Below are 17012 nucleotides of genomic sequence, written 5' to 3'. Positions count from 1 at the left end.
TTATCTATCCAATAGTTATTGACTGAGCTGTCCCGTGGTGAACGCATTAAACAAAATACTGGATATTGTTTAATCTTTTACTTACAGGGTCATCAATAGTTAGCGCTACAACTTAATTTTGAGTGGTTAGAACTCTGAAATGAAACACAAATGTGAATGTTTGAAAATGTATTTATGTAGGCAGAGGTTCAGAGATACAATTCCCACAATTTCATTCAATATGTCCACCATCTGCATCAATAACGAGTTGTAGACGCTTAGAGAAAGCCTTACGCGAGTCACGAATGACACTGCGGGATTTTGGCCCACTCCTTCAGCAGTTTGACCTCTAGGGCGTCCAAACTGCTATGGTGAACGGTCGAGACCTTGCTCTCAAGGTATGACCAGATCCCAAAATCCAGAGGATTCAGATCGGGTGACGATGGGTGCCATTCATCTTTGGTAATGAAGTGGGGAACATTCTCGGACAGCCACTCCTGAGTCGATTTGGCCCCATGGGATAGTGCAGAGTCCTGCTGGAACGACCAGGGGCGTTTTTTTAGTGCTTTCGTGCCCAGGGCAACAATGCACCAACAAGGATGGCATCTCTATAGTTCTTCTGATTCAATTTCACCCCTTTGTCAACAAAAAAGAGGGGACTCCTTGAGGACTGTGTTACGGCTGCCCAGACCATCGCTGAGGTCGGGCATTGCTTACTAGTCACCACACGGGATCCTTCGTCCCATTCTTCGACCAAATTCGATCATTTTGGGAGTTGAAGTGGTGTTCAACATTGAATATCTTCTCATCACTGAAAACGAGGTTTGACAACGTGCCATCATGAATGCGGGAAAGAAGAATCTTGGATTTTTGGAGGCGTTTGTCAACAACTTGAGCAGACAGTTGGTGTTTTTTGACATGCTTGAATGGGGACAACTTTAGGTCCTTCCGGAGAACAGTCGACATGGTTCCATACGACACATTTGACTGTTTTGCGAGTGTATTGATTTTTAAAAAGGCAATGTAACGCTAAATATTGATGACCCTGTATAGTCGCTGCAACACGCAAGTGATCACGTCAGCCCAATTAATCCTTCTGGAAAATTTATATTTTGCTAGAAACGCAGTGTATAAATCGCACGTTTCTATTAACGTGTCGCAAAATTTATTGAAACTTATTTTACTTCTATGGTCATGATTCATTTTTAAGAAATGAGCATTAAACGCAGATTTCACGAGCTTCTTATTGACATTTTCTCCGTAACAAACGACTGCTCACCAACTTATCATTTTGCTTGGCCAGCGCTGTTTATTCTTACTTGAATGTCTGTTTGAAGCGCAGGGGTTCACTTTACAAGACTTCTCTTTAACTTCACTTCTTGTTTGTTTGTCTGTCTGTCTGTCTGTCTGCTACAAATCTTATAAACGATATTTAACACACTTCTACCTGTCCAATCGAACTGAAATTTTGCACACTTGCGTAAAGTTGGAGACAATGCATGAATCAATTTACAGGATATATAATTTTATAAATTAAAATTTTTTTTCTCATTATTAAAAAAAATTAAAAAATAATTTCGTCTGCTATAAATCTTATAATCCATATATGACACAATTTGACCTGGCCAATTGATCTGAAATTTTGCACAATTGCATAAAGTCAGAGACAATGCATGAATCAATTGACAGAATAAATAATTTTGAAAATTTACAAAATTTTGATATCTTAAAAAAATTTTGAAAAATAATTTTTTTTCTATATTTGAAAATAAAATTAGAAATTCATTGTACATGTGTAACATCCAAGACACTGGATTGTTCAGAAGTGTTGTCTTTAAAAAGTAATTTTTAAACGCATATTATTTTATATTCTAAGGTATAATATATTTAAGTCTGCTATCGTTTGATCGTGTTCACAAGCAGAAATTGCTTGTGTTCAGTTCAAGACTATAGTAATATGCCCGGTAATTTTTTATTTATTCTAGGGTATAATATATTTAAGTCTCCTATCGTTTGATCGCGTTAACTAGAAGATATCGCTTGTGTTCAGTTTAAGATTATAGTAATAAGCTCAGTAACTTTTTTTTAGATTCTAAAATACAATATATTTAAGTCTCCTATCGTTTGATCGTGTTCACAAGCAGAAATTGCTTGTGTTCAGTTCAAGACTATAGTAATATGCCCAGTAATTTTTTATTTATTCTAGGGTATAATATATTTAAGTCTCCTATCGTTTGATCGCGTTAACTAGAAGATATCGCTTGTGTTCAGTTTAAGATTATAGTAATAAGCTCAGTAACTTTTTTTTATTCTAAGGTATAATATATTTAAGTCTCCTATCGTTTGATCGTGTTCACAAGCAGAAATTGCTTGTGTTCAGTTCAAGACTATAGTAATATGCCCAGTAATTTTTTATTTATTCTAGGGTATAATATATTTAAGTCTCCTATCGTTTGATCGCGTTAACTAGAAGATATCGCTTGTGTTCAGTTTAAGATTATAGTAATAAGCTCAGTAACTTTTTTTTATTCTAAGGTATAATATATTTAAGTCTCCTATCGTTTGATCGTGTTCACAAGCAGAAATTGCTTGTGTTCAGTTGAAGACTATAGTAATATGCCCAGTAATTTTTTATTTATTCTAGGGTATAATATATTTAAGTCTCCTATCGTTTGATCGCGTTAACTAGAAGATATCGCTTGTGTTCAGTTTAAGATTATATTAACAAGCTCAGTAATTTTTTTTATGTTCAATGGTATAATATATTTGAGTCTCCTAACGTTTGATCGTGTTCACAAGCAGAAATTGCTTGTGTTCAGTTGAAAACTAATAAGATGAACATTGTTCAATTCCAGCTGTACTTAAACTTGAAAACGTTAAGAAATAATTCAATAATTCTCCCCACTGAAAATACGCACTGTTTTTTAACCTAATCACATTTTTAGGTACTCGGAGATATTGTTTGTAACTTAAAGCTTTTGGTAACAGACATATAGATATAAGGAAACCCATTCATCAAATTTACTGGTCTCTAGAGGTCAAATATATACTAGTCTCAACAACGTTCAAATAAACTTCATATCTCAAAAAGAGAACCTCACTTATTCTTCTATCCCATGTGATGACGGGACCGTTTCAGATGTCATATTTTCTCAGAAAACTTATTTCTTGTGTAGTATGTAACTCATTATCTACTCGGGTATTGATCTCGATCTCCATAATAATTCGACATAGATGAGGCACGTGAGCCAAAACAAAACCAAAGAAAATGATTACACACATAATAATTGATACTTTTTATTCAATCTTGTAAGACGAGAGAGAATGTTGAACATGTGATACATGTCCCGTTCCCAATTCATGCTATCCTTCATCTTCAACCGCTGAATTCAATCAATTGACGTCATTCCCTTTATTATGAGGAGACATGCGGCGTTGAGAGGAGTTGGCTCGTCCAAAGATTTTATTTGCCGTATCCTGGAGTGGGAAAAAATTGCTGTGAATATCCGCGCTACAAGTAATGATGAAGTAACAGATTGTTATTAGCATACTTCACAGCGCTATTCATCACTCAAAGAAATGTGTAAAGCTTTGTCCGCATAGTGCCGCACGTTTGCTCTGTACGCGTAGTCATTCTGCCTCAGTCCGATTGGACAGAAAGGCGTTGCAGAGCTATAGGCCGATAGTGTGTCGCTATATAGACAAAATTTCGCTGCCCCATCAAAAAAATATGTTGACGTTCGTTACGTTCCTAGCGACTCTGCGAACGCTAGCTTAGGCGAGGTGAGTTCTTAAACTATTTAAGATACTGGATACTATACCACCCATCAAAGACTGAATTCATTCAAGCATTCTATGTACTGATCATTTTCTGACCTCTGCGGTTATTTTCGACAGGTAAAATGCAGGTCTCTTTGTGTTTTACATCGGGGCGCAGGTGAAGATCCTGCCATATGCATATCAGAAACGGCTTGCTTAATAAATACTTTTTATTGGTGGATTTAGCAGCAAAAATTACTTCAACCTGCTCTGATAAACAACGTTTTTGACAAATTACAATGTGCGAAATTACTAATTATGTGTAATTAACTCACCATGTCTGCCGCCGGATCCTCGACCACCCCCATATCCACCACCTCCGAATCCACCACCACCTCCGTATCCACGACCACCGAATCCACCACCACCGAATCCACCACCACCGTATCCACCACCTCCTCCATATCCACCGCGCCCACCGGAGCCTCCGCCACCGAAGTATCCAGGAGATGCCGAGGCAGGCAGTATGGCTAGGATAGCCAGCAGCACGGCGCTCACGAACTGCAAAATAAATGGAAAATATTCCAGCCATTTTTTATAGGGTAACATGGGGCAGCGAGCCCACTGCGGGTTTCTCGCTAAGTATGGCAGATATTGGGCCGTGTCCTCTACCGCCGGTCGACAGTTTCACTAGGATGAAGTTCACGGATTTATGTTTTGCTAAGTGTTTGCCTTATTAAGTTATTTGTGAATAACTGTTTTAGCCCAGATAAAAATTTTTCTGCTGCTAAATAAAACTGTTTTCGATTACTGTAGATGAAGCTTTTGAAATTACTGTGAATTGTACTTTGAAAGTAATACGTATTTATGGGGATAATTTTGATATCAAGTTTAGACTATTAGCTTTTAAAATAAAATGTTGACACGATATAAATTGAAATGATACCTAGTGGGGCAATGGGCCCACGCGTGTCACGGGGCAAAGCGCCCATGGTGAAATCTTGTGTTATACATCATCAGATTTGTCTCAATGACCTTTTCAAAACTATGACTAGCTTTTTGAATTACAAATTACTCTTCATATTGCATAATTTTTTTTTATTTGCCGCCTCAAGGCAGCAGGTTTATTTTCTAGTTATGCGTATTTATGACCCCTTATCGAGTTATTGACTCTTGCCTTGCCAAAAGTTGATTTCAGTCAACACCAATGAGCCAAAAGTTGACGAGTTTTTATGGTGTTGGCTGAAATCACGATTAGGTAAGAATTCTCTGCACATAATATCTGGATTAGGGACGAAACTGAAACGAAGTTTATTCTGATCAACTAAATATATTTTTTCTATTCAAGGATAAATTTTTTCACGTCAAGGACGAATTTTCTATCGCAAGGATCTATTTTTCAAGTCAAGGATATATATTTTTATGTCAATGAAATATTTTTCTTCACGTCAGTAATAAATTTTTTAAGCCAAGAGTATATTTTTTCAAGTTAAGGATATGATTTTTTGAGTTGTTAATAAATGAATGAATGCCATATTTTTTATCACATTTTGCTTATTTTTAACTGTAAAGTGTTATTTTATCATTTTTAAACGAAAAATATGCAATTGTGGTAAAGGGTCCAAGGGTGGGCGCCCATTGCCCCAGGGGTGGGGCAATGGGCCCATCTTGACACTTTATACAAAATAGTGTTTCATTAAAAATTGAATAACTCTATAGGCATCTAATTCACATCATACATTCGACATTAGTTTTACCTTTAAACAAAACAAAGAACCACCTCGTATCAATTAAAACTTCATCAAAATTTTAGTTTAAAAAGGAGGGGGGGGGCGCTGCCACATGTTGACCTACGTAGGAAATATTTATGAAACTTGCCAACGATATATTAGGGTGTTATCATAAACTCGTTTCAAACAATTTATATCAATGATGATTTAAAATATTAAAATTCTGCATATCGTAAATTATCACGTTTTCTCTCCTTAAAAATAGTGTACTTCTTTTTTTTCAGCTCTCTTCGGTTTGTATTATTTGCAGTAGCGTCGCGCAGGATTTTATTACATGGTAGAGCAACATTTCTCCTATACATGGAAACTTAAAAAATTTCATTTAAACGGTGCAAATTCAGGGTTCTCAAATTATATTTTTTAACAGTCATAATAGCTTTCATTTCTTTGAAAATAATTCCGAGGCAAACATACAAACAACATATCAAGTAATATTTCGATCTGTGAATTAATTCACTCACTTAAAAATTTAACATACGCTCTATAGCCCGAGTAAATTTTTCTTCACTCACCAGCTTGACGAACATTTTGTCTCTTGAATGCAACAGCTGTAACTCCACCAAGTGAATGATGTCTCAAGTGACCAAGTCGCCACTTATATAACCCAACGAGCCACAACCCAGGCGCATAGCTGCCATGAATGCTTCTAATTACATGCAAAAGCTGCAAATCACGATATTCGTACGAGACAACTAGAGTATTTCTACACATAAGTGTCGTAATGCTTTATGCAACAAACGCAAAAAGCTGATTTTAAGTTCATGTTCCACGTTACTAAGACTCTCGGCACAAAAATTACTCAAACCGGAGTGGAGCAACAACATCCATACAGTATATCCGTCATTCTACGGGCGTGAGACAATTCCTCAGAAACTCGATGATTTCAATGCCTTTTTCTTCAATAATTCATTGTCTTGCATGTTTCCCGCATCCTTATACCAACGGCCAGCTAAGTGAAACACATAATATTTCAAAATCTGTCTCAAATTGATCAAAAGTAGAACCTAGCGGTTACGAAATAGATCTTAATCATTCGGTGCCTTCCATTCACGAGCATCAGTTCATACGTTGCCCAATAGTTTTCACCTTGAGTATTGCAACGCTAAAAAGCTTCGCTTTTCACATTTAATAGGATTGCCTGAAATTAAGGGTTCAAATTAATAGGGTTTATATAAAATTATTTGTGCTACTCAATTAACTGTAACCACACCACACCACACTCACTATCACACTCACCACACACGCTCACCATCACCCTCACTACACCACGCTCACCATCACACTCACCACACCACGCTCACCATCACACTCACCACACCACGCTCACCATCACACTCATCACACCACGCTCAACATCACACTAACTACACCACGCTCACCATCACACTAACTACACCACGCTCACCATCACCCTCATCACACCACGCTCTCATCACTATTACCCGCAGCATGAGCTTCTAAAGGAGCCGTCCAATATGGCACCAACAATTCCATCAGGCTTTTCTCCCTGATGCTGCAATATATCAATGTAATAGCTAATTTGAGCCCGATGTTTCATAATAGTACTTAACTTTTTATTGTAATAATACATGCCGTTTCATATCAACATACATATTCTTATGTAAACTTGTTCGACGTCTGGCACTACATTTACAAAGGGGCTGTGTGGGCGCGTTTCCAGGATACTCTACCAAGACATTAAATTTCATTTAAAATTTTAGCAAAAGAGAGGATTAAATGAGAATAGGAAAATTATGAATTCAAAATTAAAACTTTATTTTGCGATTGTCAAGTATATATTTAATCCAAAAGACGTTGAATAAGTTTTTTTCTAAATTTTGGAACGAGAGTGAATGGGAGTATAGTATTTCTTGTGTAAAAGTTACGTTTGAAGGAATCACTATTCAATTATAATACATAATAGACGTTATAATAATAATAATACATTATTATTAAATAGATTAGGGATTATAGCATTTCAAAATTTCAGAATCGTAAGCGCCAGACTAGCCTGCTAGTAATAAATAAATAACAAAGTGTTTTCGCAACGGTCACCATTTACGATGGAGTCGTTATTTAAATTACCTGTTCCGATAAAATGGAAATTTATAAACTGTTTTGCATGCATTAAAACGAGAGACACTTAAAGAAAATTCTACCGGTTTAATACCTCGTATTTAATGTTCCTTTACAAAGTGGATGCATGTGGTTGGACAATCGGCCTGTTTTGATCAAGTGGCTCAACGATTAAAACATGTAACATTTCTAGTCGTATATTTAATTGTATAGTGTAAACCATTCACTGCACTTCAAATGTAATGAAGTTAAACTCGCAATTCAGCAGCCGTAAGTTCACTTGATATCTTCTATTTTGCCTTTTTGACGTGATGCCATTTCAAATTTAATCTACAAGAGAATGACACAATTTTTCAAAAACAAGGCACAATTTTCTTTTGGCAAATAAATAATAGGAAATTCAACCAAAATTTACATACCGAAACTTAATTGGGCTCAAACGTCTTAGGAAAATAGTGAAATTTTTTCCTTATTTTTGTCTGGTTAATTTGCACAAAAAAATATATATGGAGACAAATACAATTCAATGTGGTACCTGCATCAATAAATAGTGCATTTTTTGCTGACAGCATTAATTCTTCTAAATCCATAATTAATTCATGTAGAATTTTTTTCTCGCGTCTTTGCCCAAAATGTTTCGATCGAAACTCCCAAAAAATTTTGATCGCCATATATGTTGTGGTAGTTGCCTACGTACGGTCCTTGAATTTGCGAGAAATCGTTCTGCATTTATTGAGCGCTCGCTAAATATTTTTTTGACTAGTTTCATTTGTCCATTATGAAAATAATAAATTTAATATTGCGTTACATGACAGGTTTCAATTACCATGGCCTTTTTTGAACGATAATTAAGATCTGAGTTTAGACTGTTTATTATTTTTTTTTATCCTGATTAACGTGACAGATTAAAATATGGTCATTTAATTGCAATGAAATAATATCGATATTATGACTTTGCGGAATTCATATGTGTTTACACCACGAATACAATTAAATCAAATAACAAGCGAGTTTTCGTGTTTGAATTCCTGCACGAAATAGCTCCATTATAACCTATAGTCCAATTGAGCTCATCATTCGGCTTCATCATTCGCGCAATGACGAAGGCCGTTCGGCGCAGGCATCTTCGCTAACAGGTCGACATGTTTGAATTAATACAATTAATTCAACCATGGGTCGACCAATGCCGTCAATGACGAGAGTATAAGTCACATGCCCGCAGTTTGCGGAAGATTCATCCGACCGCGACGGTGGCCTCGGAAGTTTTCTCTTGTACTAATGTTGTAATTGTTTTTCATTTTTGCTGTGGGGCTGCGCTGGTGCGATCGTTGGGGCATGACATATGTTCACCTGAAGTTGACTCCCCGACTGCGGCGAGTTCAGACTCTGAATCACTCAGGCAACTATATCTGCTGGTATTTTTATTAATTGTGTCCAGCTAATTGAATCATTATAATCGATTATGTACATGCTTGCAGGTAGCGTTTATTGTGAACTTCTAATATGGAACCATTATGATCACCTATGTATATACTGGCAGGTATAGCGCTCATTGTGAATTTCTAATGTGAAATCATAATAATCATATGTGCCACTACTTGCAGGTCGCGTTCGTTTTGCAGCGGTCTCATGTGGTTGGGATTCTAAACAATCTTTAATGCGGTGTTTTCATTGTGCCTGAGCGGGAAGTAGGTGCCAATTCACAATGATATTTCGTATGCTTAATATCTCATTCCCTTCTACCTTGCAACGTTTTCTTTCCATAATACTATGCCCATGTGTTAGTGTGTTTGAAGGCAGTAGAAGAATCGACGAAAATGAAGCTGAAAATTATTAACAGTTTCCCACACAGATTTCTTGACCTCTCACCTCATTCATCATACATACTGTTTCACAGCTAATGTGTTCAGCTAATCTATAGGAATATTAACGTAGAGCGAACAATAATAATTGTCAATTTTTATTAAACAATGACGGGCGTAGAACAACAATGTTGAATCCAGAATAATTATTGTCTTCAGCTCTAATGGCAGAATTATTTACAAATATTTGCCACCACAATTAATGTTTTGAAGACTTCTTACGATGTTGTGCGGAGTGGACTCTTAGATACATTCTATTTGCCGTACCCTGAAACATAAAGTACAGACGGTAAGTTTCAATGTAATCGAAATCGAAATATGGAATTTGAGAACTGGAGCTACTGAAATAGTTGTTACACCCCTAATAATAATATATTAGGGCTGTAATATAATATATATAATAACACCCTTTCTACGAGATTATTATAGGTTTACGAACTGCTATTTCATATTGTGAAATTGATATAAGTTGGTGTGTTCGACAATGCACGAGAAATGGTACCTTCTCAAAATAATGTAAATCAGTTTTTCAGACTCTATTTAAAAACTCCATTGATCTCCTATATTCTTTTTAAATTTCTACATGCTAAATACTAAGCATTCCCATTTTTTTTTAATTTGTTCGTGATCAAGGAAGGTATTTTTTGTCCGCTATCAGAAATTCGATGGCAACTCACCGTGCTTGCCACCTCCTTGTGCTATTCCAGTGGTGATGATTATGGATCCACTTCCCCCACTGAGTCCTGGTCCAAAGCCACCACCATATGCACCACCTCCACCGAATCCACCTCCATATCCACCACCACCACCGCCGTATCCACCGCCACCTCCGTATCCACCACCACCTCCGTATCCACCACCTCCTCCGAAGCCTCCGCCACCGAAGTATCCAGGAGCGGCCGAGGCAGGCAGTATGGCTAGGATGGCCAGCAACAGGGCGCTCACGAACTGTACAGGCGGCAACAGGGAACTCAAGATATAATTATTTGGAAATATTTCAACAATAAACCTGCAACTGCAATTCTTTAAACGATAAATGTGAACAGTTTTGTAGTTATAAATTATATGTATATATAAAGTTATTAGTTATGAGCGTTCCCTTTGAATAAGTGTACTGTACTTAATTTCACGTGTGTGATGAACTCATTTGAAGTTTTTAAAGTGTAAGCTATTCATATTTTGCAATTCTTTCTAATTGCATAACATGAATGTTAAATGTATGAATGCGCAATGTTAAATAATTTCAAAACTCTGATGAATATCCTTTTTTTATTTGTTATGCTTCTTTCGTGACTGTAAGAATTTAGTCGCGGGAAGGTGCATTCAAAATATTTTTCAGCATTATTCGAGCTGTTGCTCATTCATTCTCAATAATTCTATTTCATTTAAATTCGTTACTCCTATAACATAACAATTATTTTCCATTCAACTATCGTAATAACGATCTTATCAATCAAGATTAGTTTGCCTTTTATGATAGATGATATGATATGACTTCTGGTTCTTTGGCCCTAAATAATTTATTTTTCTTTTGTTTTGCAAAATTATCAAGTAGTAAATTGTATGTAGAAATTACATTCTATAATTGATTTGAATCGCTAAAAAACATTTAAATTTCTCACTTTCCTTACCAGTTTGAAGAACATTTTGGCTTCTGATGTCTGCAGCAGCGTCCCCTCCAATGGAATGACGTCTCAGGCGATGAATTCGCAACTTATATAAGACACTGAGCCAAAACTCAGGGTTTGGTGAAACAGAAGTTATGAAATATTTTCTTTTGACTGCAAAAGCTGCTAGTCACCACCGCAAGACAAGCATTTTTCCACAACAGTGTCTAACTTATGTCAAGCGAGAGAGGAGCCTCAAGTTGCCATTTCACGTTACTTTGATTCAAATGGAACCGAAGTTATGCAATGACTTCCATGCAGTTTTGGACGCTGGATGAATGTAGACATTCTACCAGCGTCTTATTGTGCATAAAAACAACAACTAAAGTATCTATAAGGAACAGTTTCTCTATTGTAAACCCTAGACTAGTGCAGCAATTTTTCTGCGCAACATTAATATTTAATTAGCCCATTTCACAGAATATTCAGAAATTATACCGTATAAAGGGAAAACCTCGGCTTCGAACAGTGTAATGCACCTCAAAGATAATATATTTGCCACGAGGAATTATTGTAAATCAATTAATGTTGTAAAAAATTATTATTTGTAAATAATATCACAGTGGAAAATTGATACATGTCAAATTCAAAATAGGTCCTGTGGTTCTATTTATGCTCCCAGCTACGCATTAATTTTAATTTCTTCAATTATCGAAAAGTTATTCAACCACAAATTTTGAGCGAAAACCTAATATTTCGGTTTCGTAGAATAGCACTAATATTTGTACAAGAGGGTTATCATTTGACTTAAATTTGCAGAATTAATTGCAACTGAAATTTTGTAGAATTACCAAAAAATAATTCTGCTTAATTTTATAAATTTATGTGAGATTACCAAATAACTAGAGCTGGTATCAGATGATAATTCATGGTCTTTTAGGCTACGATAAAATTATTTTTTACATAAATCTTATATTGTGCGCACGCATGCGTGTGTTTTTTGGCTCATTCTGGGCCAAAAAGAATCGTGCACTATTTATAATTTATGGCTAATCGAGCAGGAGTTCACATTTCCCATCGCGTTGTGAAATGAACTGATTCTTCATTTTGGCAGATGTCAAAATGTATCGCAAAATGGGGGTTAAATAACTAGAACATTAAATGCGTGGCTGTTCCAATAGATTAATTTTTAAATAGCCGCAGTGTAGAATAGTAAAAGTTCAGTTTCCAATCGCAAGTTTATATGATAAAAATTTATATATTACTATAATTCCTGAATATGAAGGGGGTTTCATCACGTGATTTCTTTGATAAATGTTGGCCATTGATTGCATTTTTTGAATTGACAAAACATGGTTGTAATGTCCATTTCATGCAGCTCGTAGCTGAAGACCAGACTCCTAGCTAGAAGGGTACAGAAATTTATCAATTGTTGTGGTACCTTTTATTGAGGAAAGAAATGTTTAACGATTTTAAACAGTGAATAATCAAACCTGAGAAATGAATTGACAGGCCATGGATACGCTCAATAACTTTTATGTTTTTTTAGAGTTATATATCGGAGGATCCAAATTTCTGGGAATGTCGGAGGAAGTCCGATTTTCGCAGTGAGATCTTATAAATAAACTAAAAAATAAGACTTTGAGGTCAGGATCACCAAATAGAACTCTATATTAAGTTTTTTTTTTGCTACGGACTACGCATGACGCAATTTTTTTACCCCAGGGATGCACGACGCAATGAAGAATTTCGTGGTAAGCGGAGAGGACTGTCGAATAAGAGAGGTCATCCGGTCGTAGTGCTGCTTAAACTGTATATTGTCCCTTCGCTACGTGCTAGACTTAGGCCAAGTTGTAGCCTCATTTGTTGACGAACTATTTCCCATAATGAGCTGCAATGAGAAAAAAAATATCCTTAGTTAACAGCGTTAGTGATAAAACTTTAATTCTTTAATGATGTTGGGGTTTGAAATACTTGATGCCAAATTATAAGAATAGTCGTGTTTTGAGCATGAATGTTAAATTATCAAAGCTTGATTATTCTTTTAATGAAATGTAATCTTTGGAAATTTTCTTACCAAACCAGGGATTATCATGAAATGGAAGCTTGAGAGCAGATAGGTAATGACTTCAGATAAATATTCGTATCAGGTAAGTAATGACTTCAGATATACGAATATCTACCAGAAAAAATGAAGTACATGTTATTTTCTGTAAATTCGTAAAAAGTTTGATGATTCATAAAAAAATCAAACCGAAGAACTTACAGCCAATTCCTCCACCTCCTCCATAAACGCCTCCTCCCGCTGCAGTTGCAGAAGATCCAAATCCACCATAGCCGCCTCCAAATCCCCCGAAATATCCGCCCGTGACGGTTCCTCCACCATGTCCACCACCACCACCGCCGCCGTATGATCCACCGCCCGCCAAACCCGAGAAGCCGATACCGCTGCCGCAGCAGCCGCCGACGCCTGAAAACTTGAACCCGGGAGCGCCCGCCACCGCTCCCACGAGAGCCAAAACTAAACTCGCCACGGGAATCAACTGAAAGGTGCGAAGATTCGCAACACAATTAAAAATTATTGGAAAGCTTGTGCGCAGGTTAGAGAATAATTAACTATAATTCATGTTTGAATAAAAATTGTGTTTTGAATGAGTGCATATACAAAATTGTTTGCTGTGGAATGCTAACGATTGATGTATGATAATTCTAGTTGTTGATGGTTGCGTGCTTTATGCCGCACAAATCAAGTCTACGATTATTTCATTGGAAATTAATTAACTAATGATTTACAGAATACGAAACAAAACGAGAAAATTTAACAGCCCTGTGCATTATTCCTGGACATAATGAATGAAGATTTACTTAGACTCTTTAATATGCATCCCTTCCACGAAATTTTCTCTACCATAATTGCCTTTCAGTTTATTATGACTGAAATTGTAATACAGAAATACATAAATACCAGCTGCTTTATAGCATATTTCCCCATAAACGGAAGACTGCTCACCATCTTCAGCATTTCGCGACTAGTCGCCTCTAGCTGGAAGACAAGTAGACTGTCTATCGCTCTGGCGCTTCAGTTTTATACTGAAGACTTCAATGCAAAGAGAAAGTGTCATCGCGCTCTTAACAAAACTGCTGCATCTTGGATTTGCGATAGCGGTTGCTCTGAGAATAAAAGGAGAGACTTACGTCATAGTTTCTGTTCACTATAGTAGGTTTCTGGCTTGCGAGCTTCCGTGCCAAAACTCCAATTGTCACAACTAGAGCAACGAATATAGACTTTCAGGAAGTGTTTACTTGATAAAATGAAAATTTAAACAAAACTTGTGTTTAATTTGTAAAAAATGAGATGCATAAAAATGTAAAAATGGCAGAGATGCATCCATAAATACTGCGAAACATGTCGAGCAGCTATAACCAAATGGGCTTCTGCGGTTCAATTGAAAATTTATTAAATTTTTTAATCCGCGAAATCTTTTCATCCAGAAATTTCGAATTAAATTTGCTATTTAAAGCATAATTTTGGTACCGAAATAAATTCATGGAATGACAATTCCTTTCCCAGAAAAATTTCCTTGTACTTGCTGGACAAAACATATTCAAACGGCATATAGATGATAAAATTATCTCTTGTTATCATTGTAGTTTTATTTATATATCATTAATGGTCAAAATATCTTTAATAGTCCTTCACAATCCTTTCCCTATAGCTTGTTCCTTAGATCCTCAAGTTATTAATATGATTCAAAAGACTTGTGTAAGATGAGGTAGCCGGCAGAATTTGATTCGTTATATTTCTACTAGCGAAGTTTCTGATCAAATTTAATTCTCTCAAGAATTTAGTGAAAGCTATTTTAATAATAATGAAGCCAAATAAACTTAGTGAAATCGTACGTAATTAAGTGTAAATTTTCGCATTTTCTTCGCGACGGTCCATAGTTTAGACCACTTCAGGTTAATGAGATTAAGAACTGATGGGCAATGTAGGATTTGCTATTCAGGATAAGCTTGGTGCATGACGTTGCAGCTTGCGAACATCCTTCCGATATTCCGTTAGAGGATTCTTTTGGCGTTACTGATGTATGTGTTCTGACAGGACGGACTGAAAGATAGGCACACAACATTGTACTCAGTTTTATTTGAACCATGGAACATGACAAAGAATATGTTTAATGCTGGACAAATACGACTCTCGATGTTAATATGGTTGATCAGTTGATTCCTCATATTATACCGTCATACAATATTCAGCGACAGTTGTGAGGGGTGAACCACTCAAAACCATTTACTTGCCGTACCCTGCAATATAAATTAATAAAAATTTAAATTTTATTCCCATTTACACTAGCTTACAATAATTGATATAATATTAGAGCGCGATAAACAGACATTACGAATTATTTCCAACATTTGAGTTTCCAGCAAGTAAATATAAATTTTGCACACTTTTATTATTCGAAAACAACATTATTTACTCGTCTTCATGCTTTTTAGTTCTTGAAATTTGATTCATGACAAATAAGCTTTGAATCATCTAGCGGAACTAACACAATAATCATCTTGACAAGTTGCGCATTGAATTAAAATCACTTCCATTCAATACGTTGAACAACTCACCGTGTCCGCCGCTGTACTGTCGAGCAATTCCTTTGGTGACGATAAGCGATCCACCTCTTCCACCATGACCACCTCCATATCCACCACCACCTCCATATCCACCGCCACCTCCATATCCACCGAAGCCTCCACCACCGAAGCCTCCACCACCGAAGCCTCCACCACCGAAGTATCCAGGAGCGGCCGAGGTAGGTAGTATGGCTATGATAGCCAGCAGCACGGCGCTCACGAACTGTACAGCAAATTAAATAGATAATTTAGAGAATTCTTGTTTCAATGGCACAGAGTTAATAGAACAGATCGCAGTAATATGTTTTGGTATTATAATAATTTATCGTTAAAACTTTTCAACTATATTCTCGTTTTAGTTTTTATATTCTCGTATATATATGTTTTGTGAGGATGCCAAATATCAAGAATCAATATGAGAATTGGGATATATTCCATTACCTTAATTTGATTAATATCTTATGGATAGAGAGAATATACATAATTAATGCAAGTATACCTGACGGGTATTGTCTCTCTGTCCTATTTGGCTCACTTAATTAGGTTCACTTTATTACAAACCTTTGGATTCATGTCATAATCACGATAATGCGTACAACGCATTGTTTATGAGACGTAAATTCTGGACTGAATTACCTCAATAATTGTAAAACATAATCACTAGTCAAGTTCCTAGCAATCTACGCAGGTTTCATTGAAGACCAGAGAACTTGTTTTATTGACCATTTTCTTATTGAAAATTTTCAATTTATACTATGACCATAATACATAATAACAATAATATAATAATTCTAATAAAATTTCTCTTATTCCTGCTAATCTATACTAATTTCCTAGCGATCTTATACTAATCAATCAATCTAATTTAGCGTCTAACAAGAAATTGAAACTCTTATAATGGAGGATCAACGATGGGGAGATGAAATTTCTGCTACTGCAAAGTATTATAAATAATTTAAAATAACAACTATCTCCAATTTCCTCACCAGCTTGTAGAACATTTTGACTTCTGTAGTCTGCTTCTGCAACTCCTGAAAGTCAATGATGTTTCAGGCCATGAATTTGCCACTTATATAACCCACTGAACCCCAGCTTGGAGTTGATATGTGTCAAAGTTATGAAATTTTTTTTACATGCCAACAAAATCTGCAAATCACGATAACTGTAAAAAACAACTTCAAATATTTCTAAACCTCAGTTTTCCAATTGCGGCATAAGCATTATCAGCCTCAAAGTTTTCGTTAACGTTTGTGAAATTCAAAACGCAGAGTTTAAGCAACAAGTTCATTTGTATGAAGTGAAGCAAC

The 17012-nt window shown here is 36.1% G+C and overlaps 3 protein-coding genes across 3 annotated transcripts; all 3 read right to left on the bottom strand.

The window, feature by feature from the left end:
* Positions 1 to 3262: 3262 nt before the first annotated feature.
* Positions 3263 to 6097, bottom strand: LOC108670576 (glycine-rich RNA-binding protein 2-like). The gene is made up of 3 exons (XM_047883721.1): positions 6041 to 6097; positions 4074 to 4299; positions 3263 to 3456 (listed from the first exon to the last, which is right to left on the bottom strand). The coding sequence occupies exons 1-3, from the start codon at positions 6053 to 6055 to the stop codon at positions 3443 to 3445; spliced, it is 255 nt and encodes an 84-aa protein (XP_047739677.1). The 5' UTR covers positions 6056 to 6097; the 3' UTR covers positions 3263 to 3442.
* A 6405-nt stretch (positions 6098 to 12502) lies between these two features.
* Positions 12503 to 14122, bottom strand: LOC108670571 (glycine-rich cell wall structural protein). The gene is made up of 3 exons (XM_018158039.2): positions 14084 to 14122; positions 13340 to 13616; positions 12503 to 12964 (listed from the first exon to the last, which is right to left on the bottom strand). The coding sequence occupies exons 1-3, from the start codon at positions 14093 to 14095 to the stop codon at positions 12948 to 12950; spliced, it is 306 nt and encodes a 101-aa protein (XP_018013528.1). The 5' UTR covers positions 14096 to 14122; the 3' UTR covers positions 12503 to 12947.
* Positions 14123 to 15199: 1077 nt separating this feature from the next.
* Positions 15200 to 16748, bottom strand: LOC108670575 (glycine-rich protein 3). Its single transcript, XM_018158042.2, has 4 exons — positions 16692 to 16748; positions 15853 to 15928; positions 15697 to 15822; positions 15200 to 15378 (listed from the first exon to the last, which is right to left on the bottom strand). The coding sequence occupies exons 1-4, from the start codon at positions 16704 to 16706 to the stop codon at positions 15365 to 15367; spliced, it is 231 nt and encodes a 76-aa protein (XP_018013531.1). The 5' UTR covers positions 16707 to 16748; the 3' UTR covers positions 15200 to 15364.
* Positions 16749 to 17012: the final 264 nt, after the last annotated feature.

The sequence above is a fragment of the Hyalella azteca genome, unplaced genomic scaffold, assembly GCF_000764305.2.
Source record: "Hyalella azteca isolate HAZT.00-mixed unplaced genomic scaffold, Hazt_2.0.2 contig13515, whole genome shotgun sequence".
Lineage (NCBI taxonomy): Eukaryota > Metazoa > Arthropoda > Malacostraca > Amphipoda > Hyalellidae > Hyalella > Hyalella azteca.
The sequence above is the reverse complement of the archived record's forward strand: the minus strand, read 5'-3'. Positions and strand labels throughout refer to the sequence as shown.